The 26,289-nt window shown below is 43.8% G+C and overlaps 1 protein-coding gene across 1 annotated transcript in view; it reads left to right on the plus strand.

The window, feature by feature from the left end:
* RYR2 (ryanodine receptor 2) overlaps nt 1-26,289 on the plus strand; it is a 472,766-nt gene that overhangs the window by 230,006 nt on the left and 216,471 nt on the right. The window contains exons 17-26 of the mRNA XM_081124070.1: nt 6,464-6,559; nt 8,046-8,164; nt 8,452-8,585; nt 10,078-10,319; nt 11,377-11,569; nt 13,159-13,375; nt 15,023-15,127; nt 18,479-18,582; nt 20,514-20,597; nt 25,890-26,049. Of these exons, the coding sequence (XP_080980196.1) occupies nt 6,464-6,559; nt 8,046-8,164; nt 8,452-8,585; nt 10,078-10,319; nt 11,377-11,569; nt 13,159-13,375; nt 15,023-15,127; nt 18,479-18,582; nt 20,514-20,597; nt 25,890-26,049 (1,454 nt within the window). The remainder of the gene's footprint in view (nt 1-6,463; nt 6,560-8,045; nt 8,165-8,451; nt 8,586-10,077; nt 10,320-11,376; nt 11,570-13,158; nt 13,376-15,022; nt 15,128-18,478; nt 18,583-20,513; nt 20,598-25,889; nt 26,050-26,289) is intronic.

Here is a 26,289-nt window from a genome sequence, read left to right on the forward strand (position 1 = left end):
CCTATTGTATTGGCACAGATAAAAAGTTGCTAATACTCCATCACTGAGGAAAATGTTGGGTAATATGCTCTTGGTGGGAGTGTGAATTATTGATATTAAAAATGGAACAATCCTCTGTTGATGTTATGCATGAACCTTTAAATGCATATATCCTTTTACTCTGAGAAATGCCACTTTAAGGAATATATTCTAGAGATGTATTTGTACAAGTGAGAAGATGTTCACTGCAGAATTGTTTATAAGTAACAAAATTGAAAACCATTTCTCTATCAGGGGATCGGTTGCATAAGTAATAGTCCATCTGTGTGGTGTAATACGGGGTTATCACTGAAAATTGCGATAAAAGGTATCATTTGGAAAATTGTATGAAATAGGCTAGATTGCTGATTTTTTAGAATGACAATCTAGGATTTGTTATTCAGTGAAAAAAGGCAAGCTGCTCACTGTATGCCTGGTAAGAGTCCAATTGCATACAACTAAAGATGTAGAGAAAGGTACATTCTTGTATATTCATTGGGAATTTCTGGAAGATGCACAGAAAACTTCTAGGTGGCTGCTTCTTGGGGAGGGAGGTCTGCTTTCTGTGCCATCTTAATCTATTTACATGTACTACGTCTATCCTTGAGAAAAGCCGTTAACATAAATGTGCAGTGATACAGTTGATGAAAGGAAGAGCTAGTGTGTTCATTTCAGCTCAGTGAAAATCTAGACTATGTCTACTCTGTGCACATGAGGAGACTTCACATGCGCAGGGCGGTTTTTATGGTGGTGGCTCCTGGTGAGTAGAAGGATGAGAGATTTTGTTGTTTAAACGTTCCTTTGACTACTCTTGATTTTCTGTTTTTATTTTAATGAAAACTGATTTCATTATTAGAAAACATAAATAAAATCTTATGTTGACGTAAGAACCATCTGCCTCTTGAAGTCAGCATGACCAGAGATGGGCAGCGCGTCTGCTCGAGTGTGTACCTCTCAGCGCTGCAGCAGTGACGAGTTCAGCAGGGCATTCATGTCACACTGTCCTTTACCCTCAGGAAGTTTGCTTCAAATATCATTGACTCCAAATTTGGAAAGCCACCTCCCGAGTCTTCCAAGTCAGGAGACAGTGGATTCTCTCTTGGGTTACATATGAAACAAGATTTCTTTTTTTTTTTTAGCATGGAGGAAAGGGAGGGGTTGGGAATGATAATCTATAACAATTTAAAATTGGACATGAATATATTTAATATATATTTTAGGTAGAGAGTGACAGAATTGATGATTTTGATTTATGAGACGTGAGCCTGCCCCCTGGAGGGCTGGAGGGTGTCCCTGACTCCGGGGTGGGAGGTGGGAGGGCTCGAGTGGCTGTGGTCATCTCCTGCCTCTATTCCTGCAGCCACGTGGTTCATCTGCAGGAGCTGCCTCCAGGCTGCTTTTCTAAAGATGTCTGAGAAATGGCTTTTTGGTGAACTGTCTTTGTAATACTCGTTTTGAGGATTCAAAGTATGAAACAGAGGGAGACTGCTGTTTCTTTAGCATGCCAGAAGTTTCTGTGCTTGAAGACTGACCAAGGGTAGAGCAGTTAAGGATTTTGTGGGGCAGCTCATTTCCCCGGGTCTTTGGAGGGCAGGTCTTCCTAGACTCGTGAGGACACAGTGAAAAGGAAGGACATTGGCTTTAGACAGGCTCGTACCAGGTATTGCTCTGCGTGCGTTCATGTATATAGGTATTTTCTATCTTGCTCTCCAGGAAATCCTGGAAGGGCATTTTATAAACAAGACCCATTTTTCCACCTTAGTAACAGTCTATGTCTATGAAATAACAAAGACACTAATATGTTTTTAATGGAAATTTATTTTATAACTGATTTTGTGAGATACCCACTTTATCTGCTTATACACCCCCCCGCCCCCCGCCCTTCTTATCTCTGCTAGATAAGAGATTCAAGCAGGAGGAGATTAGAAAACATAAGTGAATAGAATAAAATCTTATGTTGACGTAAGAACCATCTGACTATTTGAAGTCAGATGTGGGGGCAGCTTAGCCCTGGACCTGAGCACAGACTGTGGAATCAAAGCTGCCCGGCTTTAAGTCGTCTCCTCTGTGACAGGGACACACTGTTGTCTTTTTTACCTGATCGGGGTGAGCAGGGAAGAGAGAAAACCCCGCAGCTCTCACTTCGTCAGGTGGCTGCAGGCCCCGGCTCTGGAAGCCCCGGGCTGTGGGGCTGTCACCCTGGGGGCCAGGCAGTGGTGAGGGCTGACCTGCCTGTGGGCATGTGACCAGGGGACGGCCACTCAGCTCTGCATTGACATCGGTATTTCCTGGGATGCGTGGAAGGTGACAGGTCTTGGCCATCTAAGGCCAATTAGCAAGCAGTGGAAGAGTATTTTGAGGTTTAGCAAGCTTGTCCTGCCTTAAGGAAAGGACTGTCTGTCTCTGTACCTTGAAGCACCATAGGAAGCTCTTATTGTTCCTAGAGGTGAGAGCAGCTCTGAGACCTCTGATAGCAGCTGCTCTTGTTTCTACTTTTTTTTAACATAACTTTATTATGTTATTTGATTTTAAAATTAATACATCTTCATTATAAAAAATTAGATAATAGAAATGTGGAAACTACTTTTAAACTTAACAACCCATTTTAGTGTGTCATCTTTAAAAAATGTTTCTTTGAATGTCTATACAACATTGTACACATATGACACACCTTGCACACCATTGCACAGGTGGACGGGGCATCGGGCGTGCAGCAGCCTGTTGAAAGCTGTGCCGTGGAGACCTGGGCTGTGGCCCTCCCCCAAACGCCAAGGTTGTGGACTTAGGCTCAGGGCTTCCCTTTGGTGTCTGTCTATTCTAGGGGTTATCTGGTCACACCTCACAACTTCTTCATTGTCACCTGTGTTTCTCTAGGTCACAGAACATCTCGGCGGCAGACCCTCACCTCCTCACAGGTCCCTCATGCAAACTGCTGCTGCTGCTGCTGAGCAGCTGTGATTTTTAACAGGATTTATGACCCCTTTCCCTCCTACCTGTTCATCTTCCCTCCTGTTTTGGAATAAGGAAATTCCCCTTTAGACAAAGGGAGAGCACCCCCCCCCCCAAGACAGTCCTCAAGGTCTCCTTTCTACCCCAGGCACGTAACAGGATCTATTTCCTCAAAAGGCAGCTGGCACGCTCTGAGAAATATTCTGAAAAGCAGTTTCTCTGTGCTATGTGTATACTTACGCTGTGTCCCCAGAGTGGAATAGCCTAGCGGCATTCGTTCAGAGCCTGCGGGCACTGCCGTCTACACTGGGCAGCTCTCGGCAGGAGCCGGGTCCCTCCGTCAGCTTTGATGGACGTGACCCCCCGGCTGCAGGGATGTGCCCTTATCGCCTGTCCGCACTCCGGCTGCCCGTGTTGCGCTGTTATAAACAGTCACGAGCTTCCTTGTAGTTCTTTGCATTCCTGTTACTTTAGAAACTCACTTAAGTGATTTCTTCTTAATTAACTGGCTAAATTATAATAATTCACTGAAGCACCCTGTGCCTGAACACACGCGTTCATAATTTCAGTAGGAATTCTGTTTTACTGAGTTAATTTTTTTTTTTTTTGGTTGGGAATATATACATTTTAGAGTTTATGGAGATTTTAACACATTTCCTAATACATTTCTATCTCATTGGAGGAATGAGCCCTCACTTGACTTAATGTTGCTAACGTACTTCCAAATGGCATTTGTAAGTCCCATTCTTGTAAAAAGGCTTTTGGATTTACAGTTGGAAGAGTTCCCTCTGCTTTTCTTATATGCACCAGTTGTTAGGCGTTGATATCACAGCCAGGCTATGGGGTAAAGAGAGTGTAGGGGTCTCCTTAGTTTTTTAACTTTGGAGGGTTCAGTTCAGAAATTACCCATTTCTTTTTTTTTAAAGATTTTTTTAAATTGGTTTTTAGAAAGAGGAAAGAAGAGGGAGAGAGAGAGAAACATCAATATGAGAGTGAAGCATTGGTCAGCCGTCGGCTGCACGCCCCCTACCGGGATCAAGCCCTAACCCTGGGAATGGAACCCACAACCAGTGCGTGAGATGAAGCTCAGCCAACTGAGCCACTCTGGCCAGGGCAGAAATTACCTATTTCTTAGACATAGAAAAAAGGGGCTCAGTGTTTGACATACTTTTCAGTATTATTCATGGTTTATTATTATTTTTAAATTTTCTCCTTTTGATCAGTTTTGGTGAAAAAAAATATATGAAGACCATTTTTCTAAGTGTTCAAAAATTCCAGCGCAGAGATATATACAGCGGCTGTACTTCTAATTTATTTTTCTTTTTAACTTTGTCCATTTTCTCTTTTATTCTGATTAAAGTAGCTGGTATTTAGCTTATATATTTAAACGTACTTGACTCTATGGATCAGTCCCATTCTTGTTTACATAGATCACTTCTGTTTCTAATGCATTAATTTCTACTTTTATTGCTATTTATTTTTATTTTTTATTTATTTATTTGATGTTCTTTTCCTATATAGTGGAATCTCAGTTCTCAAACTCAGTTTGTTAAAGCTGCCCGAGATGATTTGTTCAAAAACTGAACCATTTTATCCCATTAGAAATAATGTAAATTGAATTAATCTGTTTCAGATCCCTAAATGATTCCGTTTTGACCTTTCTTATACCAGTACATCTGTAATGTATTGTTTAATCTGTAAACAAACATTTATTAACATATCGCCTCCTCCCCTCCCCCCACTGGCCTTATATGAATGACTTTCACCACTGGTTCCAGGGTGTCTTTCAGAAGCCAGGATGCAGCATCTTGGCTTTTTCATGTATCACTGCCTCTGAAATGCTGCCCCTGGCTAACTGCTTTTCCTTTATCCAAATCAGCAACAATGTTTCCACCTCCTCAGTTGCCTGTGTTCATTGTTTCCTGAGCACCTCACACCCTTAGCAACATCAGCACGCGTGATGTCTCTTTAACTTTTTAAATTGTGCTGACCATCCATTTCACCAGCAACAAAAGCAAAAACACAGGACGGTATTCACAGCGCAGTTTCCTGAGATGTTAACAAGGAGAGGTTTAGCGCTGAACTGACTCCTCGCTCCTTTGTGTGTGGCCTGAGAGATGCTTTTTGTGATGCTGATGTATCAGCTGGAAAGGGTTGTCAGGTGGAGGACTGACGCTCTGTTAGAAAACAGAGACATCTTTTCCCCTGCACAACTTGGGCGAGAACTGAATTGTTCGAGATGGGAGACTTTCTAGAACTGGATTTTGAAAGGAATGTTTGGTTAACATTTCTCATCCTGTTGTTTAGCAGTGGAAGCATTTAGTTCATTTTTCCCTGAGTACAGTTTGACTATCCATCACTGGTGTTTTAGGTAGCATTCCTATTTTCAGTATTTATTAGACATCCTGTGATTGCAGTATTAATTCCCTATTGACTCAAAAATTATTTAGGAGAGAGTTTAAATTTTAAGTGCTTTGGTTTTATATTTGTTTCTGCCTTTCCTGCTAATTTCTAGTTTCATTACATAGTTGCCAGGGAACATGCCTATGCCGTTTCTGTTTGCAGTGCTTAATGAAGTTTTCTCTGTGGCTCACTGTGCTCTTCTCTCTTAAATGCCCCGTGATTTATTAAAAGGGTTTATTCTTCCATTATTATTTTTTTAAGACTCACCACCCATTGGAAATTGACACTATTTCTGAGAGATCATATGGGTGTAAGAGTATAATTTACATGAAATATTTGCCAGAGTTATTTGGAAAGGATTGAATGATTTTGAAACATTGAAAGTTTTCCACTGAGTATACAGATTGGGCTGAAAGAGATCAGAAAGGTCACAGCAATTTCACGGAAGGTGGGTTCTTTGTCAAGGAGTACAGAGACCACGAGGTTAAGCAAAGTTAGAATAGGTGGCTTGGCTGCAGGAGTTCTCGGAGCCCCTGAACTGCATGTGAACCTCCGAAAGGGAAGGAGAGACACAAGAGAAAGGTTTCAGACTCATTGCCCAGGGGCCTCCCACCCGATCCCTGCACGGTGAGCCCCGTCTCTGCACGCCCGCTGCAGTTCCTAGGGGTCTGCACATTGGCTGCTACATTTTCAGGAAAACTGATGTGCTCTTAACTTCCTCATTATGTGGCTGAGAAAACTGAGCTCTAGAGAAACTCAATAATTTAGTCTCATGGCTAATTAAAAGCAATGAGTATTAGATCCCAAGTGAGGGAACTCCCAGGACACTGGTTTCTCCATAATTCTTCATTTTCAGCTCCCAATGTGAGTGTTACTGCCTCAGAATCATCCCTTCAAATGAGCAGTGAGGACTCCTTCCCTGCCCGTACCTCTGCATTCTTTTTGCAGCATCTCCATTGTGTGTGTATTTGTATTGTTTTAGATCTAAAGCACAGGTATTTTGTTCTTGAGCCAACACTTTAGTGCTGCTATTAACATACACATTTGGAACTAGAAAATCACATAAATGTGAATTGTGCCTCTTCTTTCACAGCCGCTCTAATTAGAGGAAATCGTAAAAACTGCGCCCAGTTTTCTGGCTCCCTCGACTGGCTGGTCAGCCGACTGGAGCGGCTGGAAGCCTCTTCTGGTATGTTTCCCAGTTATTTCCTTGTATGTGATAAGAGTCTTAGAGTTTACGTCCTTAAGACGTGAAAACACTCCAAGGTTCAGTGTGATATAAATGTTTTCCTTCTGGTAGGCTAGATATTTTACCCACTTTATCTTGTTCATTTGCATTTGCAGAAAGTGAGTCCTGCAGCCCCCCAGAGCCAGGTTCCCCTCACCCCCAAATCAAGTTCTCCTCTGTACCAACATGAGGGTTGGTCTGCAATTCCCATTTTTAACTGTGTCAAATGATTATTTTGAAAGGTTTAGAAGTTAGTTTTCTAAATCGTATAGCATAGGATTTTATTTTAAAGGGATTTAATAAATAAACAGTCTGTGTCATAGTAAGATAGTCATAGGCAGTGAACCTGACACTCCTGCCTCTGGCAGGCACATTAATTCTGTTTGGTGTTGTGGAGACTTCCAGCTGATTCCCGGGCCGGCCCGAACGCCCCAGCACCAGTGGTGGCCTCGCCGCAGCCCGCAGCGAGCCTCCTGCTCCTCCACTGTTTGTGTGGCTCATTAGCTGCCCTCCTGTAGTACTAATGCAGAATAAATGGAAACAGGTGTTGTGTCCTGTTTTGTTATGGTTCTTTCTAAAAATGTTTCTTCTTTTTAGGTTTAAGAACTTAATTGCATAAATTGAAGCAAAATAATCTTTTAATTATATGAATTACCTTTTTATCTTTATGTTCCCATTCTCATTTCTTTTTAGAATTGAGATACAGTTGACAGGACATTATAGTTCATATCAGGTGTGCAGCATAATGACTTGATACTTGTATCTGTTGTGAAGTGGTCACCACATGGTTACAAATTTGTTCTCTCGTGATGAGAAATTTTAAGATCTACTCTCTTAGAAACTTTCAAATATACAATAGAGTATTATTAACTGTAGTCAGCATGATTCCAAGGTCAAGATGCCATCCCACGTATATGTGGAATCTAAAAAAAATAACCAAAATACCATCCAACTCGTAGATACAGAGAACAGCAGGTATGCCCTCCTTTCAAGACCCCACTCTCCCTGTACCATCCTTTCTCTTCCGGAAAAGGGTCGTGAGCGTGTCCTGACCACCTGGGTGCTCAGTCCCGCAGGACTCCCCTCTTCCTGCCCTGAGCTCTGCTTTGCCTTTTCCTCGCTGGGCTGATGTTTCCTCACGAGACTGCGATTTTAGTGTCTCTGGTTACCAGCTCCCCTCCCAACACCACCTGTCCCCTGTCAGAGTGCCTGGTGGCCCACTGAGCACACAGTTATAGGGAGGGCAAAAGGGGGGTTACAGTCATTCACATGGGAAATGATACAGTAGTTGATAAACAGTAATGCAGGGATATGCCCTCACCCCCCCACTGCCGTAAGCCTGCTTCTCCCACCCTGTACGTCAAACAGAAAGAACGGAGAGAGAAAAGGGAAGATGCTGGTCGGTGCAGAGAAGCCAGTTGTGTGTTTTCTCTCTCTCTCCTACCAGGTATTCTTGAGGTTCTGCACTGTGTGCTGGTGGAAAGCCCAGAAGCTCTAAACATCATCAAAGAAGGGCACGTCAGGTCCATCATTTCCCTTCTCGACAAGCACGGGCGGAACCACAAGGTGCGTGGCGCTGCACTGCCGCGGTGAATTCTGGGGGAATTTAAATATAGTTTTAAAATAAGGTAACTTCTGAAAGGTGTGTCTGATGTTTCATGATAATCAGGTAATACCTCAGTGTTCATTCCCGGCGTCAGTGGGAGGACCAGCGTCCTCAGTCTCTCTGGAGGACAGTTAAATGAGTGGCCACAGTACCATGTTGCACGGACATGTGTGTGTCTGTGCCACGTGCTGCTGGCACTTGGGTCTGAAAGGGACTGGAGCCAGCTGACTGCGACTTCCCTGCCCAGGTCCTGGACGTCCTGTGTTCTCTCTGCGTCTGCCACGGGGTGGCAGTCCGTTCCAACCAGCATCTCATCTGTGACAACCTTCTGCCAGGAAGGGACTTGCTCCTGCAGACGCGCCTGGTGAACCACGTCAGCAGGTGGGTTCAGGTACAGTGTCACCAGATGGTGGCTAGGTGGCCAAGACTCCGGGTGGTCACTGTGTCACCACACTGGAGGCCTAGCCAGGGGAGTCACATGCTGGCTCTCTGGCAGAGACTGCGGGTAGTGGTCTTTACTAGGGTTGTTAAAATTTATTTCCCTAGTTGATAGAATAAGATTTTTTCTACCAATCATGATATAGCAAGAATGGATGATCCAAGCGAAATCCGCATTATCACAGGGAGTGCACCGGAGCTTTCCGTCCGGTTGTGTCGCTGGGTTTTCACTGACTCGGGAGCAGGCTGACAGCCATGCAGGAAATAGCTGGATAGAATCCTGTCCCTATCTTCAGATATAATAGAAAACACTGCCTTTCAGTTCTGACTTTGAAGTGCTCACCATGTATAATCAAAATATTGAATTAGAGTGTCCCAAATAAAGTAAATTCCACAAGTCACCAATAAAACCACATTTGCAGGTAGATCTACCTTCTGAGGTATCAAACGTTGGGTCCTGGGCGCCAGCCGCTGTGTTGAGCCCTTTCACCTGGGCTCCTTCCTGTCTGCATTCTAGGTGCTGGTATCACATTTCATAGATTAAAACATGGGAACTGGCCGTGGCCTCAGGACTCAGTCCAGAGACTGAGCTTGCCAGGCTGCCGTCCTTATGCAGAATAATAACAGTAATGATGATAAAAATACAGCTAATGGTTAAGAAGATGTTATCTGCAGCTGTCCAGGAAATATCATTTCAGTTCTAAGCAGAAATATGGAGATTTGGTGTTTATTTTTATGTTGTGTTTTTAAACAGGGCTGATTTAAGACAGCCTTCCTGGCTCTCTGTAGAACAGACCTACGTTAATGAGGGGGTTTCCTGAGACCTCCCCTGATCCCTGGTGTTCACATAGGGCACAGGTCCCCGTATGAAATGCTGTTAAGTACAACTAACTAGCTGTTCCTCTGTTCGCAGTGAGGCCTAGAGAACAGCAAAGCCGGTCAGTCACCTTGTTCCTTCACTAACAACACGGCCTGTGCCAGCCTCACCCCCCTTGACACAGCTTAGCTTAGGAAGGTGTCTCCAGGGGGAAAATAGGGGACATCTCTAATACTTTCAACAATAAAGATAAATTAAAGACCTCTTCATGTCCTGGATTAATAACAGCTCCACTGATCTGAAGGTCGACTACTGAGTATCTCATGTTAAACACGGTTAATGAAATGAAATATGCTGCAGAGCAATTGAGAAGAAATAGTTTTAGCCCCTGGAATGACCCTGCCAGGGCTTCGGGAAGCAAACGCCCCTCTCTGAGTGGTAGCTATGGGGCTGCTGTTGCTGTGTCTGCCTCGTGATTGTCTTAGTGATGTTAAGACTTAAGGAAACATGTATTTATATCTTGGAAGAGCAGGACTAACGCTCAGAATAGTGAGATGTCAATTTAAACAGTGGAAAGTTCATTCCGGCTTTCTCATGCGCGTTTCTCTCTCTTTAAAGCATGAGACCCAATATTTTCCTGGGCGTCAGTGAAGGGTCTGCCCAGTATAAGAAGTGGTACTACGAACTGATGGTGGACCACGCCGAGCCCTTCGTGACCGCGGAGGCGACTCACCTGCGCGTGGGCTGGGCGTCCACGGAAGGGTACTCGCCCTACCCTGGTGGGGGCGAGGAGTGGGGCGGGAACGGCGTTGGAGACGACCTCTTTTCTTACGGATTCGATGGTCTGCACCTCTGGGCAGGTGAGTGCTGGCCATTTGCCCTTGCACCATTGTGGAAGGAAACCTTTGCCCCTGCTGAACTTGGTGCAGCTTCTACTGAGTACATTTATTACTCAGGACTTTAGCACTAAAGTGATGAATGAGAGTGTTAAGAGCAAACTTTCACTAGGGGAAAAAGAAAACTTACGCTTACAGTACATTTCAAAGGACTGTATTGCTTATGAACAATGTACAGGCATCCCATCCCCCCTTATCCACCAGGGCTGTGTTTCACGGCCCCAGTGGATGCCTGAAACTGCGGATAGTACCGAACCCCTATATATATTTTATCAAGGTACTCAGAGTAGCTCACAGTTTAAAACTTACAATTGTTTCTTTCTGGAATTCTCCATTTATTATTTTCAGACCCTGGTTAACTGGTTTTAAATGAAACCATGGAAAGCAAAATTTTAGATAAAGGGGGACTTATATATTTTAAAAGTGGCATTTTGATTCATGAATCATCTGCAAAAAACGTATTTGTTTCCTACCTACTTTAATTGGTATGTTGAAGCCTTCGCTTCCCGTATGAAAAGAACCACAGGCCCTGGGAAACGATGGGAGAAAAAAGGCTGAGTTCATCTCCTGGCAGATAATTTAACCTCAGGGGCCTGTGATTTGTAACCTGTATTGTGACAAAGCAGCTTATTGTCACATGAAACTAAATGTTGTTTCAGAAATGTGGGCTGTTTAAAAAGAAGTGTACAGTTCGTTTCTCCAGCCACCAGCTCTCAGCTCTGCTGGCTGAGTATATTTTTAAAATGAGTCATATATACATATGTAAATAATACTCTTTTCTCTAATTTCTGAAAAGGTGTATTTTGGTTGGCGCCATTTGAAAGTTTAGCTATTGATTATGTAGAGGCCGTTTTATGGCAGAGCATGGCTTCTGAGAAGAAGCCGCCTCCTTCGACAAAGGATTTGACATAATGCTACGTGCACTCCAGCTCCGCTCTGTTCCAGGGCTGCGCACTGCACGGGCACGTCGCTGCCCAGGATTCTCTGAGATAAACACGCTTCCCACCTGCCTGCCCCATAGGGTGTATCGCCAGCACCGTCAGCTCCCCAAACCAGCACCTGCTGAGGACTGAGGACGTCATCAGCTGCTGTTTAGATCTGAGCGCCCCAAGCATCTCTTTCCGAATTAACGGACAGCCTGTCCAGGGGATGTTTGAGAATTTCAACATCGACGGCCTCTTCTTTCCCGTTGTCAGTTTCTCTGCGGGAATAAAGTGAGTATGTCTGCATTCTGGGTCTGTGCCCTTCATGCGTATACTTCCACAGGACACTGCTTGGCCATCACCTGCTTCCTTGTCCTCTGTCACTCCGGGCTTTCTGTCCCCAGGGCATCCGCCTGTTCTTACAGGAAGGGGCAAGATTCATCCCAGAGGGGAATCTCGGGGGACTGGGGGCTTCGGCCACATGTCCATCCGCTAACTCTCCCAAACCCGTGTCCTGAAATATTTCAAGTCCACTTAAGTTCATTTTTTTTTACTTAATAAGGGAAGTGAACAACATTGTGTAAAAAAATACCCCATATTTCCTTCTATTTAGTTTCATTGACTTTCTTTATCTTTTTGTCATATTTCCACACCAGACTCCAAAGCCTGTCATTTCTACAGAAACTAAATCTGTGATTTTTGATCAGGATGGCTCCCCTCAGTGTTAACCTCAACTGCTTACACCTGTAAAGCACCTGCCTGTGATCAGCTCACTCAGTGGTTTTCTCTAACCCTTTGCTTTTTGCTACTACCAGAGCGATAGAGAAATTAAATGAGAATTCTTTTGAGTTCTGCAAAGGGAACTTTTGTAGGCAATGGTCTGCTGTGGTAAGGGAGTCCTGAGTCATCTACTAATACTTATCTGTATCTACGTAACAGGAGCGGCCACTTACCACAACTGACCCTCCACCTATTCTGGTCATTCTTTTCGTTGCAATTCTACTCAGAGGACTAATTCCTAGTTACAGAAGCACCGTATTGAGGGGACAGAGCGAGCGTGAAAGATCAGCTATCCATGTGCCAATGATCTTTCTCGTGTGTTTATACAAATTATATTGCTTTATATAAGCTCCTGGAATGTTTTAAAGCTTTTGCTTTCCTCGCTTTTTGCTTTTAATTTATTTTACTTTATTTCTTGGCCTGGAACTAAAACACAAATTAGAAAAAGAATTACAAAGAAGTTGAAAATTTGAATTTATTTTTGTAAGCTGATAGCCCAAGAAATCAGTAGTGTTTAGCTATGTTTCAAAAAGGGTTTTGGTGGGACTCAGATGAAATTACTTTAAATAAGTATGACATAGAAAAGATTTTAGTAAGGTTTTGTTGGATGAAGATATAAAATAGGCTACCTTTTTTCTTCAGCAAATGGAAGTGTCATTTGAGTCCCTCTAAATTTCACTGGGAAGTGGGACACTGGGCGGTGACCCCCTGCAGCCCTGGATGTGAAGGGCATAGACGTTCAGACCATGTCTGCTCTTTCTCGCATGATTATCTGCAGGGCACCTGAGACGTTAAATGCCCAGTTCTGGGGACAGGTGTTTTCTCACCCGGGAATAGGAAGCCTGTGCTTCTGCTGTTTCTCCAGTGAGGGATACACTGTTGCTGACCCGCTAACACTTCACTCAGGTTTTGTCTCTTGGTCATGTCACTTTTGTGATTAGAAGCTCTTAGACCGTAAGGTGCCAACATCACCATGGTACTTAGAAAAAATGTGCCTTCTGATAAAGTTAATTTTTACTGATAACTTACTGCTTGTGTTGTGTTGATCAGGAATCTTCTGTGCACCCAGAGTTATAACTGACCTGACGTGTCCTTTTCAGGGTGCGCTTCCTGCTTGGGGGGAGACATGGAGAGTTTAAATTCCTTCCTCCCTTGGGCTATGCTCCTTGCTATGAAGCTGTGCTGCCAAAAGAAAAGTTGAAAGTGGAACACAGCCGAGAGTACAAACAAGAAAGGACGTACACCCGGGACCTCCTGGGCCCCACGGTGCCCCTGACGCAGGCTGCCTTCACGCCGGTCCCCGTGGACACCACCCAGGTACCCAGAGCAGCCAGTGGCACCTCTGCACTGCGGTCATTGTGATACACAGGGCGTCAGGCTCTGGACTGCAGCCCGTGGGGATGCAGCTATTCAGTAACATGGTTTATATGCATGATTGAAACAAGTTTCCTAAGATAGTGCTTACCTTTTCCATGTCAGCTTACCTGCTTTCTGTGCCACTCTGTTTCATTGTCATGCGTGGTCCTAAGCCTGCACTGCTCCTGTGACAGAACTAGTCCCAGCCTCAGGTAGCGGACACCGACTTTAGAGAGCACTTCTCACATGGGCAGACGGCAGTTTTACTTCTCCCATCTAGATAGTCTTACTGTTTTGAAGTGACTTAACTGACCTTTATCTTGGGTAGAGATTGAGATCATGGGCTCTAGACTTAAAATGCTTGGGGTCAGATGCTACCCTGGGGCCTTGAGGGACTCACTCATCTTGCCACTGGGGTGCTGAGAGTATGTTTAATGAAGTTAGCAAGTAACGCGTTAGCACAGTACCTGAGAAATGTTAGCCATTACTCTTGCCTTTCTGTTTTATAGATGTGAAAAAATCCTGACACTGACAGTGAATTAAATCTTGCTCTATTGCGATGGAGAAGTAACTTCAGGGGGTTGGCTGGATATTCAGTTAACTTAGTTCTTGAAGATCAAAGACATTACATGTAAAGTTGGAAGCAGAATTCACACCAGGCCTCAGAGGCCCAGCTTTCTAGGACCATGTGTTTATCTCCGAGCCATAGTCTTTGTCTCTCCATGCTGGCTTTTTACTTTATGCAGTAAAACAACTCACAAGCTTTGTTCACGGCTAAAATTCAGTTTGCGTGGTGTTGCTGCAGGGCCACCAACATTTATAGTGAACCCCTGCAGAAGGGTGGACGTGGACCTGGAAGGACAGCTGGGTGTGAGGGTAACCCAGTGAGGATTCCTGAGACCTGGGGAGAGACCTGCTTGGGGAGAGAAGGTGGTGAGGCCGCTCCCTGCGGAACCTTCCCCTCTGCACACGCTGTGGGCAGTCGCCGCTCTGCTTGTTGAGGGACTAGTTGTGGGCGACACAGCACCTCACCTTGAAAATCATTTGGTGTCCTTTGTATAAGTCATTGAATTTCCTCTTTATCATCGGAATATGTAAGATTTTCCCCCTTGTGGCTCTGTTTGGAAACCACTAACAATAGCAGAGGTGAGAGAAAGCTAGATCGCTGTCTCAGATACTCACCGGCTCGGAGCCAGGGCGCCTGTCCGGGCCGAACGCCTTCATCTGGTGTGCGAGGGGGCCAGGCTGGGTAGGGACCGCGGGATTCTCTCTTCAATAGCACATGCCCTGGTGGGCACCCCGCCACCCAGGAAGGCGTCTGTCTTAATGGCGGTTGTCCCCACCAAACTCTTTTCTTTATTCCTAACTTTGGTTCATAAATTGGAACCTAAGTTGCCACCTCCCCAAAAAATCCCAAAATTTACCTAAAGAATGTGTAGATGACATCATATTTTTATAACTAGGTTATAATAGATGGCTTAGGACCTCTTGTTACATCTTAGTGGTTTGTGAGACAGTTTTATTTAGTCCAGTTGCAGTGAGGACAGTTAGTGCTGTTCGTTATATTTTTTCTGATGTGTGTTTGCTTTTTGTTTTCTCCAATTTTAGATCGTGCTGCCGCCCCACCTGGACAGGATAAGAGAAAAGCTCGCAGAGAACATCCACGAGCTCTGGGTTATGAATAAAATCGAACTTGGCTGGCAGTATGGCCCGGTACATAGTTTTAAATTTATTTTCCGATGCGGTTAGTGCAACTTTCTGAAAACACAGCTTTTTCTCGCTCATCTTGCTGTGTGGTGATGGGAATGAATTGGACTGATTTTCTTCCTACAAGTCAGTTTGGTGCAGTTTTCCTCAGTGGGAAGGAACACCATGATTGGCAGGTTCACGGGAGGATGGCTCAGTTGCTTGACCATTGAACAGTTATCCATCTCTAAGCAGAAGTTACATTTTAAGTCGAGGTTAACACAGGCAGACAGTGGGCATTGCTTTCTAAGGTTCTTAGAAGAAACTCAGACGTTGGAAGTGAAAACTGCCCATGGAAAGAAAGTCAGTTCACGTTCCCCTCGAGGATACTTCTCGGTCCCCATGGTATGGAGTGAGCACATCTTTAGCCAGGGGGCACCGCTGATTTCACAAGTAGGAGACAGGCTGTGAAAGAGTGACTCCTTGTGTTTGCAAATGATTAATTTTAAGGAATGCAGTTTGGAGTGTGTCAATGAAATTTAGATGAAATAAAAACAGCCAGTTTCCTGTTTAATCCCAGGGCATCTGGACCTGTTTTTCGTAGGACATGGCAGTGCATTCATTTCTGTGACATCATTGTCTGTGTGTCCGAGGGCTGTGACATGTTCTTATATCTGACTGAATGTAGAAATGAGGGCATTCATTCAGTCAGTTTGTTGCATTGAGCGCTGAGTAAAGACCATTTATTATTAGTGCCAGGGAGACATTAGTATAGGAGACTCCACTCTCCTTGGTAGGCTTTATGTGTGGAGTCCAAGCTCTGCCTTGTCTTGCATGCTCTCACTTGCAGGCATGAGGTTAGGTTTTCACAGCAGCGCCCAGCCGTGTTTGGTGCCCACAGCTAAGAATTATCACAGAGCTGGATGCCCGGCAGCAGTTAGAGCTGGCAGGGGCCAGGCCAGGACCGGGTCCAGGTCCTCCAGCTTCTGTTTAGAACTGGTTTCTCTGTAAGACCTACTGAGACATGATCAGAAACTGGGGTCCTTCTATTAAGTCAGTAATGGTTAGACGATTGTCAACTCAGCAGATACTTAAGTGCCTAGTTTTCTGCTACATTCATGGACTTTTAAAAATTGGGGAAATGTATGCATGCTAAATGAAAGGCTTACCCTTCAGTTAAAGTCAGTAAAGGAGAGATACTATAATGGTACACAGTTAACTGCCAGAGGAATTGCAGACAGAGTTTACCCTACATTTCACAATGAGGGAGAGAAGATTGCACGTCGGGAAGACTTACGATTCCCTGCAAACAAATAAAAACCCTTTTCAGAAAGCCTCCTAGCAATGGGAAGGTCTCTTGAGCTTATGCCATGAAGATGGTCTCTGCAGGAGGCCTCCTCCCCCACCTTCTGCACTGAACTTGACTTGTGCTTGTTCTTTGAAAACAAGGGGAGCATAAGCTCCCATTAGGGTCTCTTCTTCCAGGGAAGTTCAGGTCAGCTCGTGCCTCCTGCTGTAGCTGCGTCTCTGATCCTGGGAGGGACACAGGATCAGAGCTTCCTTCCCACCCGGTCCCCTTGTCCCTCCCACCTTGTCCCCCATCCCTCCCCTGGCCTGAGGCTGATCAGAACAGCCTTGGTTGGTCCCTGTGCCTCTGGCTGAGGCTGAACACTAGGTCCCCGCTGTCCTGCTGCAGGTACTCAGATGGCCAGTAAATGCAGCATTGTCCTGCAGGCCTTCTGGACAAGCCCAGCTCAGGTTGGAAGACCCTATGGTTGGGAGCCTCTCAGGTTCACCTGTGGAGAGATCCCACCTCCTTCCACATCTGACAACTGCCCTGCGTCCTCACAGGCTTCCCAAAAACTCCTTCCAGAGAAGGGGTGGGAGCCCTGCCCTTGGGGCTTCTGTTGCTCTAAGCTTAGGTGTGCCCAGTTTTTAGGCTAATACGAAAAATTGTTTGATATTTTAAAAGAAGTACTCAAGTGTGTTTTACTTTGGAGTAATTTAAGCCTCCCAGTGAGCTGAGTAAGTTGGGATTTTGTGTCTGTTTTGTTTTTGAGAGTCTGGGACCTGCTTCACAGGAGTGTAGCAAGAGCTCTAGCATATGGAAGGCACCAGACAGGCGTGTCAGGCATCCATCTGTCCCTTTCACATTTATTATATGCCTACTATTTGCCTGGCCTCGTCTTGTAGACAGTTTGCCTTTTGGGAGCTTACAGTTTAGTTGAGTGATGGACATGCAGTCACAAGCTGAATCCTTTAATGGCGGCCCTGACAGAGTGGAGAGGGAATACTTAGGTCTCTCCTGGGAAATCAGAGAAGGCTCCCAGGAGGAGGTAAGTCTTTGCTATGAGGCTGGAAGGACCAGTCACCAGTGGAATCACAGTCAGGGGGCAGGTGAGTGTTCTGGGCCAGGACCTGCTATGTGACCTGTGGAGCTTAGGGCACTGCAATGACTCTCAGTAGTTTGGCATTGCCGGAGGCAAAGAAGGTGCTTATGCGCAGAGCATCACAGGTGGGAAGTCTGGCCAGGTAGACAGAGGGCTTATGGCAGGACAGGGTTTATCCTGTGGAGGGGAAAGAGCATTGAAAAGTGGAGGGGGGCATGCTTCATCTGTGCATTGGAAGGAATTCAGCTGTGGGTGTGGGGACAGTGAGCCTGGAGGGGGCAGAGGCTCAGGATGAGGTGAACACCGCCCAGGTGACAGGTGGGAGTGCCTGGCCCTGGGGATGGAGAGACAGACGGTCATTTGTAATGGTCACCAGAAACAAAAGAATGAATGTCTTATCTTTAACTTGGTGACTCCTGAAGACTAACAAGCTGGCCGTGCTCGCATGCTTTTGAGTGGTATCTGTAGTGCCTGGTGAGTGTTCCCAGGAGCAGTGTGTCCCCTGACAGCACGTCTGGCATCCAGGAGCTGCCACTGGAGCCAGGCCTGTGTAACTTAGGTCTCTAAAAATGTACATATTTGATTACTAGTGCAGTGATCCAGGCCAGCTTTCTCACTAATTCATCCCTACAATCTTGAATTTCGTTTAGTCTGGTTCCTAATATACACTTTCAAGTGTTAGTATGAAAAACCCTGCATTATGCTAATCGACGTTGTAAGGTGGTGGACTGACTCCTGACAGCGGGAAGGAATGTCTGCAGGTGACACGAAGAGCTGGGGCCACCTCCAAGGCTTTGTATCAGGCAGGTTGATAAGCGAGTCTCTAACCAGTTTGGCTCTAAACAGTTAAACATTATTACACATTAAAAGTAAATGGTCACTAGAGTTGGTAAGGATCTGGGCGTCCATCCTGCTTTCCCCTGGACTCCCGCGGCGTGACGGGGCCTGGCCTGGGAGGCTGTTCAGGCTGATTTCCTTCCTGCTTTAGGTCCGAGACGACAACAAGAGGCAGCACCCGTGCCTGGTGGAGTTCTCCAAGCTGCCGGAGCAGGAGCGCAACTACAATTTGCAGATGTCGCTTGAGACCCTGAAGTGAGTTTCCCAACTTCTTCCACGCCCTCCACCTGAGAGGGTTCGGCTGCGGCATTAATTCCGGCTGGGACTGTTCTTTGTGTGCAGGAGGATTGGATCAGCATTGATGGGAATAGACTTGGACCTTATTATGTGTCCTTATGTTCTAAGCGTTTCCTAAAGTGTGAGGTCTGTGACCCCATAAACTGCTGCTGGCCAGGGACCAGGCCAGTCACAGATTGTTACTGATTTGAGATAACATAAGTAAAGATGTTAAAACAGTGTTTAGAAATATTTATACCAATTTAAGGGAGCAACTTTATGTTGAATCTAATAATTTATAAAATGTAGGTTTGCATTTCAAAATGAAGGCTTATTCATTTTGAAAGTTTAATTTTCTTTAACAATTTTGCGGTGTTTTATCAGAGACCACGATGGACTGGAAATTAAAATAAAACTAGTCCTTCATTACAGATAGTTTGAGAAGCACGAATCTCATTTATTCAAGAGATGCTGAGTTAAAATAATTAAAAAGGTTTTATTTTTCTGATGGACTTTTGGTTCTGTGACTCTCTCAGATGGGGTGGAATCCATTCATTTCCAAACTTATTTAACTGAAGCATCCTCTTGTTCAGAGATGCCCTGGGGACCATTTGTCTGAGGAACACTTTGAGAAAAACCACTGTGGGTATATGTCGTCTGCTCTCATGAAGTTTCCCACTAGCATCAAAGATGAGAGAAAGAGGTCGCATGCAGTAAAGGAAGGGAAATAATTTTAAATATTAGTATAGAAAAGCTCAGAACATATTTTGGGGAAGACTATAACATTTCTCCTGTTCCTGTCCGTCCTCATGGCCTACAGAACTGGATTTGTTCGGATAGGTCACTTTTCCTAATACAGGCTTATGTTACGTAGGAAACAGCACTGTTGTCCTGCTCATGTGTCAGTTTTGTTAAGAGTAAGGAGCTACCAGGCCTAAGCTTCTGTTGTTCCCCCTAAAATTGTAAACAGACAAGCAGCAAACTGGAGAAAAATATTTGCGACTCATGCCTCAGACGTTTGAAAGGCACCTAGAGTGCAGCAGTGACAACAAATCCCATAGAGAAGTGAACAAAAAATACTCTCACAGCAAAGAGGAAGCACAAGTGTCTCTGAAGCGTATGAAATAGGAGCTGAAATGCACGTATAGTAAGAAAAGTGCAAATTAAAACTGCAGTGAGGCGCCTCCTTCAGCCTCTGGCTAACAGAGGTCACCCAGCTTGATGACTGTTTTGGAAAGTGGGGGAGGCAGCATCATACTTCGCTGGTGGGATTGAAATGGTCACCATCTCTATCGGCATTTTCCAATCTTGGCCCATCTAGGGATTGATCCTATAGACGAAGGGCACAGTGCGTGTGTTACAGGCACAGGGCTGCTCTTGGCAGCACTGTTTGTAGTCAGCAAAGGCTGCAAGCAGAGCTCTGGGTAAAAGCGTTGGGACACATGCAGCTAGTGCAACCCTTCAGAGCTGTTGGAAAATAAACCGGCTTTATATGAAAGGACAGGATTTCAAAGTGATATTGTAAAGTCAAAATAACAAATTGCAGAGAACTGTCTCTTGTGTATACTGCATGCACACACGCGCGTGTGCTCACACACACATCTCCCTAGTATATGCACGCGCTCTGGCAGGACGTAGGAGAATCGGGAGCAGTCAGTGCTTTTAGGGGGAGAAAGGGGGCTGGGGTGAAACCGAGGGGGACTTTTCAGTATATTCTTTTTTGTGCCTTTTCAATGTCTACTCTTACTCTACTCAAAGTAGATAATTTGTCAGTAACTAGGTGTTCTTTAAAAACCATGAAAGACTTTTGCTCTGCTACCCTGTGGACTGTTACCCTGTTTCCACCTCCTGACGGGCTGGGTCACTGGGACTTGGGGGGAACTGTGCTTAGCTCTGGCTTTGCTTTCCAGGACGTTGTTGGCGTTAGGATGTCACGTGGGCATATTAGACGACCATGCCGAGGAGAAGGTGAAGAAGATGAAGCTACCCAAGAAGTAAGTGGAGCGTCTCACAATATTCAGGGGTCCGCTCGCTGCCTCAGAGCACCCCACAGCTCACGGGGAGCCCTGGGCCTGCTGCTCCCACTGGCTGCAATGTTCAGACTCAGGATATAAACGTGCCGTGTACACAAAGCGAGACATCAAGTCTGTGGTGTGACAAGGGTCTGTCACATGGACAGACAGGAAACGAAGCTCAGAAAATATCTGGGAGTGCGTTATAAAACGTGTTCTTTTCCCTGCGTGTGTTTGTGGTGAACACACACGTGCCCCTATTGCCAGTTGATTCAGTATGGTTTCCACTTTCCACTAAAATATAATTTCATTTGGTTTGATGAAGAACATATATTTTAGGGACAGTTATGCTGTTTTAAGATAAAGCTGAGGCTGTGGGTGCCGCAGCGTTGGTTTTGCCCGCTGTGTAGCAGGCCCTGTCTGTGAGGCTGTCTAACATCTCTACACCTCTGCCCTCATCTGCTAGCAAGTCTCGGGACCTGCTTCCTAGAGCAGGAATAGGTGCTGAATGAGTAGGGACGCAATAAATGACAGCGGTTTCATGTTACTGCTTTTTCTTTATTTTAACTTAAATATTCAGGCTGCCATTCTGAGGTCCCTGCATTGTAAGCAGCAGACCTGGAAATGTGTGAAATAACATCATGGAGATAGAACCAAAGAGGCCACCCCATAGCCTCCGTCACTCACCCCAGGACCCGTTACCCCGTAAACATGAAATCAAAGTGGAAACTGTGTTTGCTTTACAAATGCAGATTCACGCACGTCCTCTAGTTCAGCAAACATTTCTACTCAGGTGCTCCACTAAACACACTGTAAAAAATATATCACATTTTTAAGTTCCAAAAGTTATTAAGTTTAAATAGCTCTATAAGAGGCTATTTTATAGCATATTTCATATATTTATATTTTGAAATGACACTTTTATGTCAATTTTTAGTGTATCAAATAAAAGCAGGTAGACAGTGATTAGGTATGTAATATCATCTAATTAAAAACTACATGTAAACTTTATAATAATAGAGAATTTTACATCATTTTATTTTTCTCTTTGAATTTTATTTCCAATTAATTTACCCTATGGAATATAACGTGATTAAAATATATATTTGATCAATTATTCTATCTTACCTCTTTGTAATAAAATATAAATCTTAATTGAATTTTTATTTAATTTTTAAAATTGTTTTGTTTTCTGTGATACAGTCATTGAATTTTTTTATTGATTTTTTTCAGAATCATTATAATAATTTCTGGTATACAAATGTTCAAAGCAACATAATTTTTGCTAAAATCAATATAAAAAGTAAGATATTACTGGAAATGGCTTATAAAAGAAATGGATGCAGCTGCTCTTTTTTCAGTTATATCATATATCCATGATAAATATTATTTATTGATAGAGATAAGGTGCAGGGTAAGTTGCATTCTTTGTTCACATAAATAATTTTGTTGCTAAGAAAAATCATTCAGTTCAGTGAACCAAAATTTTATAGTGATTCATCATCAAAAGTCACCTGTAACAATCTGTCACATGACAACTCAGCCGTGTCCTTGTTTAGTTATTATAAAAGCAAAACATCAGGAACTGCCTTACCTGAAAAACAATTCATTATCCTCTCATTCAAGTCACTTGCTCTCAGTGTTTTGGAAAGTAAATCATAAAGACATTGTTAAGGCTAGAAAGACCCAAAAACCTAGTAGTTATAGCTGTTACTTTTTGACGTAAAGATACCTTATTTAACATGACGTGCACAGGGTAAGAAAACAAAACGATGGATTCAAATTACCTTTGCAGGTATACTGCGTTTGATCAATTGTTTTTATCATGTGCTCTGTGTGTGTGTCCCATCAAAAGCTTGGGGCAGAAATGTCAATCTGAAAGGCTACCTACTGTATGAATCCAACTATATGGAATTCTGGAAAAGGCAAAACTATGGAGACAGTAAAAAGGGCTTTGGTCGCCAGGGTTTAGGGGAAGAGGGATGAATTGGTGGAGAACAGGGGATTTTTAGGGCCATAATGGTGGATTCATGTCATTATAACATTTGTCCAAACCCATGGAATGTACAACACTAAGACTGGATCCTATACTCAGCTATGGGCTTTGGATGACATATGTCAATGTAGGCTCATGAGTTGTAACAGATACGCCACTCTGGTGGGAATGCTGATAATGGGGAGGGCTGTGTATAAGTGGGGGCAGGGGGTGCATGAGATATCTCTGTACCTTGCTCTCAATTTTACTGTCAACCTGGAACTGCTCTAAACAATAAATTCTTTAAAACAATCAAAACCAAAATTCTTGGGTCAGAATTTAGCTCACTCAATTTATGGAATTTACCTGCCATAAAACCTAATTAGTAAAGCCAGTTTTTTGTTTGTTTGTTTTTTTAATCTGCACCCGAGGATATTTTTTCCATTGCTTTTCAGAGAGAGTGGAAGGGAGGGGAAGAGAGAGAGAGAGAGGAGAGAAACATCCATGTGAGAGAGACCCATCTATTGGTTGCCTCCCGCCTGAGCCCCGACGGGGGCCGGGAACTTGAACCTGCAACCGAGGTACATCCCCTTGGCTGGAATAAAGCCTGGGACCCTTTAGTCCATAGCCGACGCTCTAACCACTGAGCAAGACTGGCCAGGGCAAAGCCAGTTTTTACTGTCAAAACAATCATCCCAAGCAGATCCTTTGTCAGAAAAAGTCTGGTTTCTTTTTTTCTGTTGAAATAGTTTCATATATGTCCTTATGGCAGCCATCTCAATTCTGACCTCTAAATCTAAGATAGATAGATGATAGATAGATAATAGATAGATAGATAATAGCTAGATAGATAGATAGATAGATAGATGGTAGATAGAGTAAGCACAGGGTTTGCAATAAGTTAGTGTCATTGAGGAATTAAGGGCTCTGTCTTCATTATTTTTTTTACTACACTTTTTCTTTGTGTTGCTCAGAATTGTTCGTTCTTTGAGAAAAGGTGAGGAAATGGAAAAGGTGAAGTCATTAAATGAAAACTACTCATACCTGCTGACAGTCTATATTATACCTAAATTTGCCACGAAATAGGATTTTATTCTTACTCTATTGGCAAAAATTAAGGAATTTTATATTAAAAAGTATTGATATAGATACAGATCACCATAAGCCTAAAAGCATGGAGTGAGTTTACAACCATTTTTAAAGCAGTTTGGCCTCATTGTGTGAAATTAAGTATTTGCACCTCTTGTGACCCAGCAGTTTCACTCCTGGAGGTGTGCCCTAGAGAGTCCACACCAGCAAACCTGAACGCCGTTGTTCCAGCAGTATTACTGTAATAGCATAGAAATAAGGGAGAGCTCAGAGGGAGTTAGAGGGATGTTATTCAGTAGGAAGGTGAATTAAGTTGGATATAATAATAAAATGAATTATTATTATAAATGACAACATAGATGAACCTAAAAGATAATGTCAGGAATGGATAGAAACACACCACAGGGGTATGAGATGGGGGGAGCACACAGATAGATACACTGGTGGTAGTAATCTTCTAATTCTTACCTTGGTGGTGGATTAACGGAGTTCATTTTATTATAATGCTTTAAAGCATGTTCTTTTGTATGTATCAAGAATAGTTATTTTTAAAAATAAAATATCCAGCTCTGCATTTGAAATGCTCTGGGAGCTCTGTCTTGAGAAAGTGTTACTGAGTGAGAACTTGTATGCAGGCTGTGCTTGCAGTTTGCCAATTTAGTTTAACATCAGAATGTTTTAATAAAATACAATGATTTTTAGGAGTGGTTAAAAATCCCTTGTGGCTTCCTTACTAAAGAAAAACAAGGAAAAATACTGTTATTTTTCTCAACACGCAGAGTTCTGATTTAAAGCAGAACAAAAATCCCTGTCTGTGAATCTAGCTTGTGAATGTAAACTGTACGATATAAGCAGTAAATAGCCCCAGACCAGTCTAACCTACTTAAAACAAACTATTTCTAAAATTTTTGTCTATAAATGATTTATAAAACATGAGAAGTCCTATAATGAAATAGGAGTAGCTAAGGTAAAGTCAGCTTTATCCAGCCCTAAAGTTATTTAGTGTGCTGTACATCGATGTATCGTGGTGTTTTTACTGACAGCTGCCATGGGTCAGGCACTGTTCTAGTTCTGGGGCAGCTGGAAAAGCAGTCAGGCCTCCTGCTGTAGGGCGCTTTCCTGGCCCTGGTGCCACAGGAGCCCAGAGCAACTTGAGGAGAAAAGGTGACTTAATTTTCCTTAAAGAATGATTTCTCGTGTTCTGATAATTTGTTTTTTTAACTTAACATAATTATCTGGTGAATTTTCCTTTGTGCAAAAAAATAATCTTTGAGATGAACAGGCTTGTATGCTTATCTTACTTGGTAAATGAAGTTAATTCCTTCAAAAAACGTAGCCCGAAGGCTGCTGCTTGCTGGGCGCTGTTAGAGTACAGAGGCACTTAGAAACCTGGGTCACACTGGGCCTGACCTCAGGCGTGGTGATTAAGGGAATGCAGGTGACTGAGAAAGAGAGGCCATGTAAAATCGGCTGTGTACCAGCCTCAGTGGTTAAACAAAGGAGACAACTGTGTGTCTGCGTGGAGCAGCACAGTGCTAGTGCCCAAACAGTTTGTGTGTTGAAGATTTTACATTTTCAATTTCATATTTCTTATGAAAGATTAAAACTCATAGTCATTGAGAACCTTCTCTCTCCAGCTCAGAGTAGAAAGTCTCCGGTGAGAGTCCCTAACAGACCCAGCCTTCATGATGTTTTGGATGGTTATGGTTTCCTGGTCTCTCTCATCTAGGGCTTCCTAAATTATGTACCTAGGAATGACAATAGGGAAATAATCTGTAAATGTGTTCGTATTTTCCTATAGAATAATTAACAGCTGGTATCTGAAAGGATACACGGCTTTATTAAGTAATATTACATTAATATAACTTTTAAAAGTTGAAAATGAGAACTTTAGTTGAGAAATCCATCAGATCTTCCACTTGATAACCAGTAATTTGATTTGTACTATAACCCCCACTATTAGGAACACAAACAATGATAATTCCTTCTCAACTTTGGGAGAGAAGTGAGCTGTCCCATTTCTGTTTTACTGGTGAAAAATCAAAAGCATAAAGCTGGTGCGGTCTTTCTTCCTAAGAGCCATAGCCTGAGTGGGCAGGGCCAGGCTTGCTGACCAGTGGTGACCACTGCAGTTCATGGAACATTTGGACATAGGTGGGGCCATGCAAAGACTTACAGGATTTATATGTATGTTTTGCTTTGCTCCGTAGTTACCAGCTGACAAGTGGATACAAGCCGGCCCCGATGGACCTGAGCTTTATCAAACTCACGCCCTCTCAGGAAGCGATGGTAGACAAGTTGGCAGAAAATGCTCACAACGTGTGGGCCCGGGACCGGATCCGGCAGGGCTGGACCTACGGCATCCAGCAGGTATGGGGGGTCGAGGGCGTATTGGCGCTGCAGGCTGCGGTTTCCTGAGGGGTAAGTAGCATAGTGTGTAGCAGGAGAGACGAAGTGATGATGTTTTGAAACCTCATGTCATGTAAATACCTTGATGCCCAATGCACTTGAGCAGCTGGTCAGTGCCGGGCCCGAGGCCAGTGGGTGACCGAGCCTGTGTGTTAGCCTGATTATCAGAACAGTGATGTATAATGTGGCTTTGTGGTGTTT

The sequence above is a fragment of the Miniopterus schreibersii genome (assembly GCF_964146895.1).
Source record: "Miniopterus schreibersii genome assembly, chromosome: 21".
Lineage (NCBI taxonomy): Eukaryota > Metazoa > Chordata > Mammalia > Chiroptera > Miniopteridae > Miniopterus > Miniopterus schreibersii.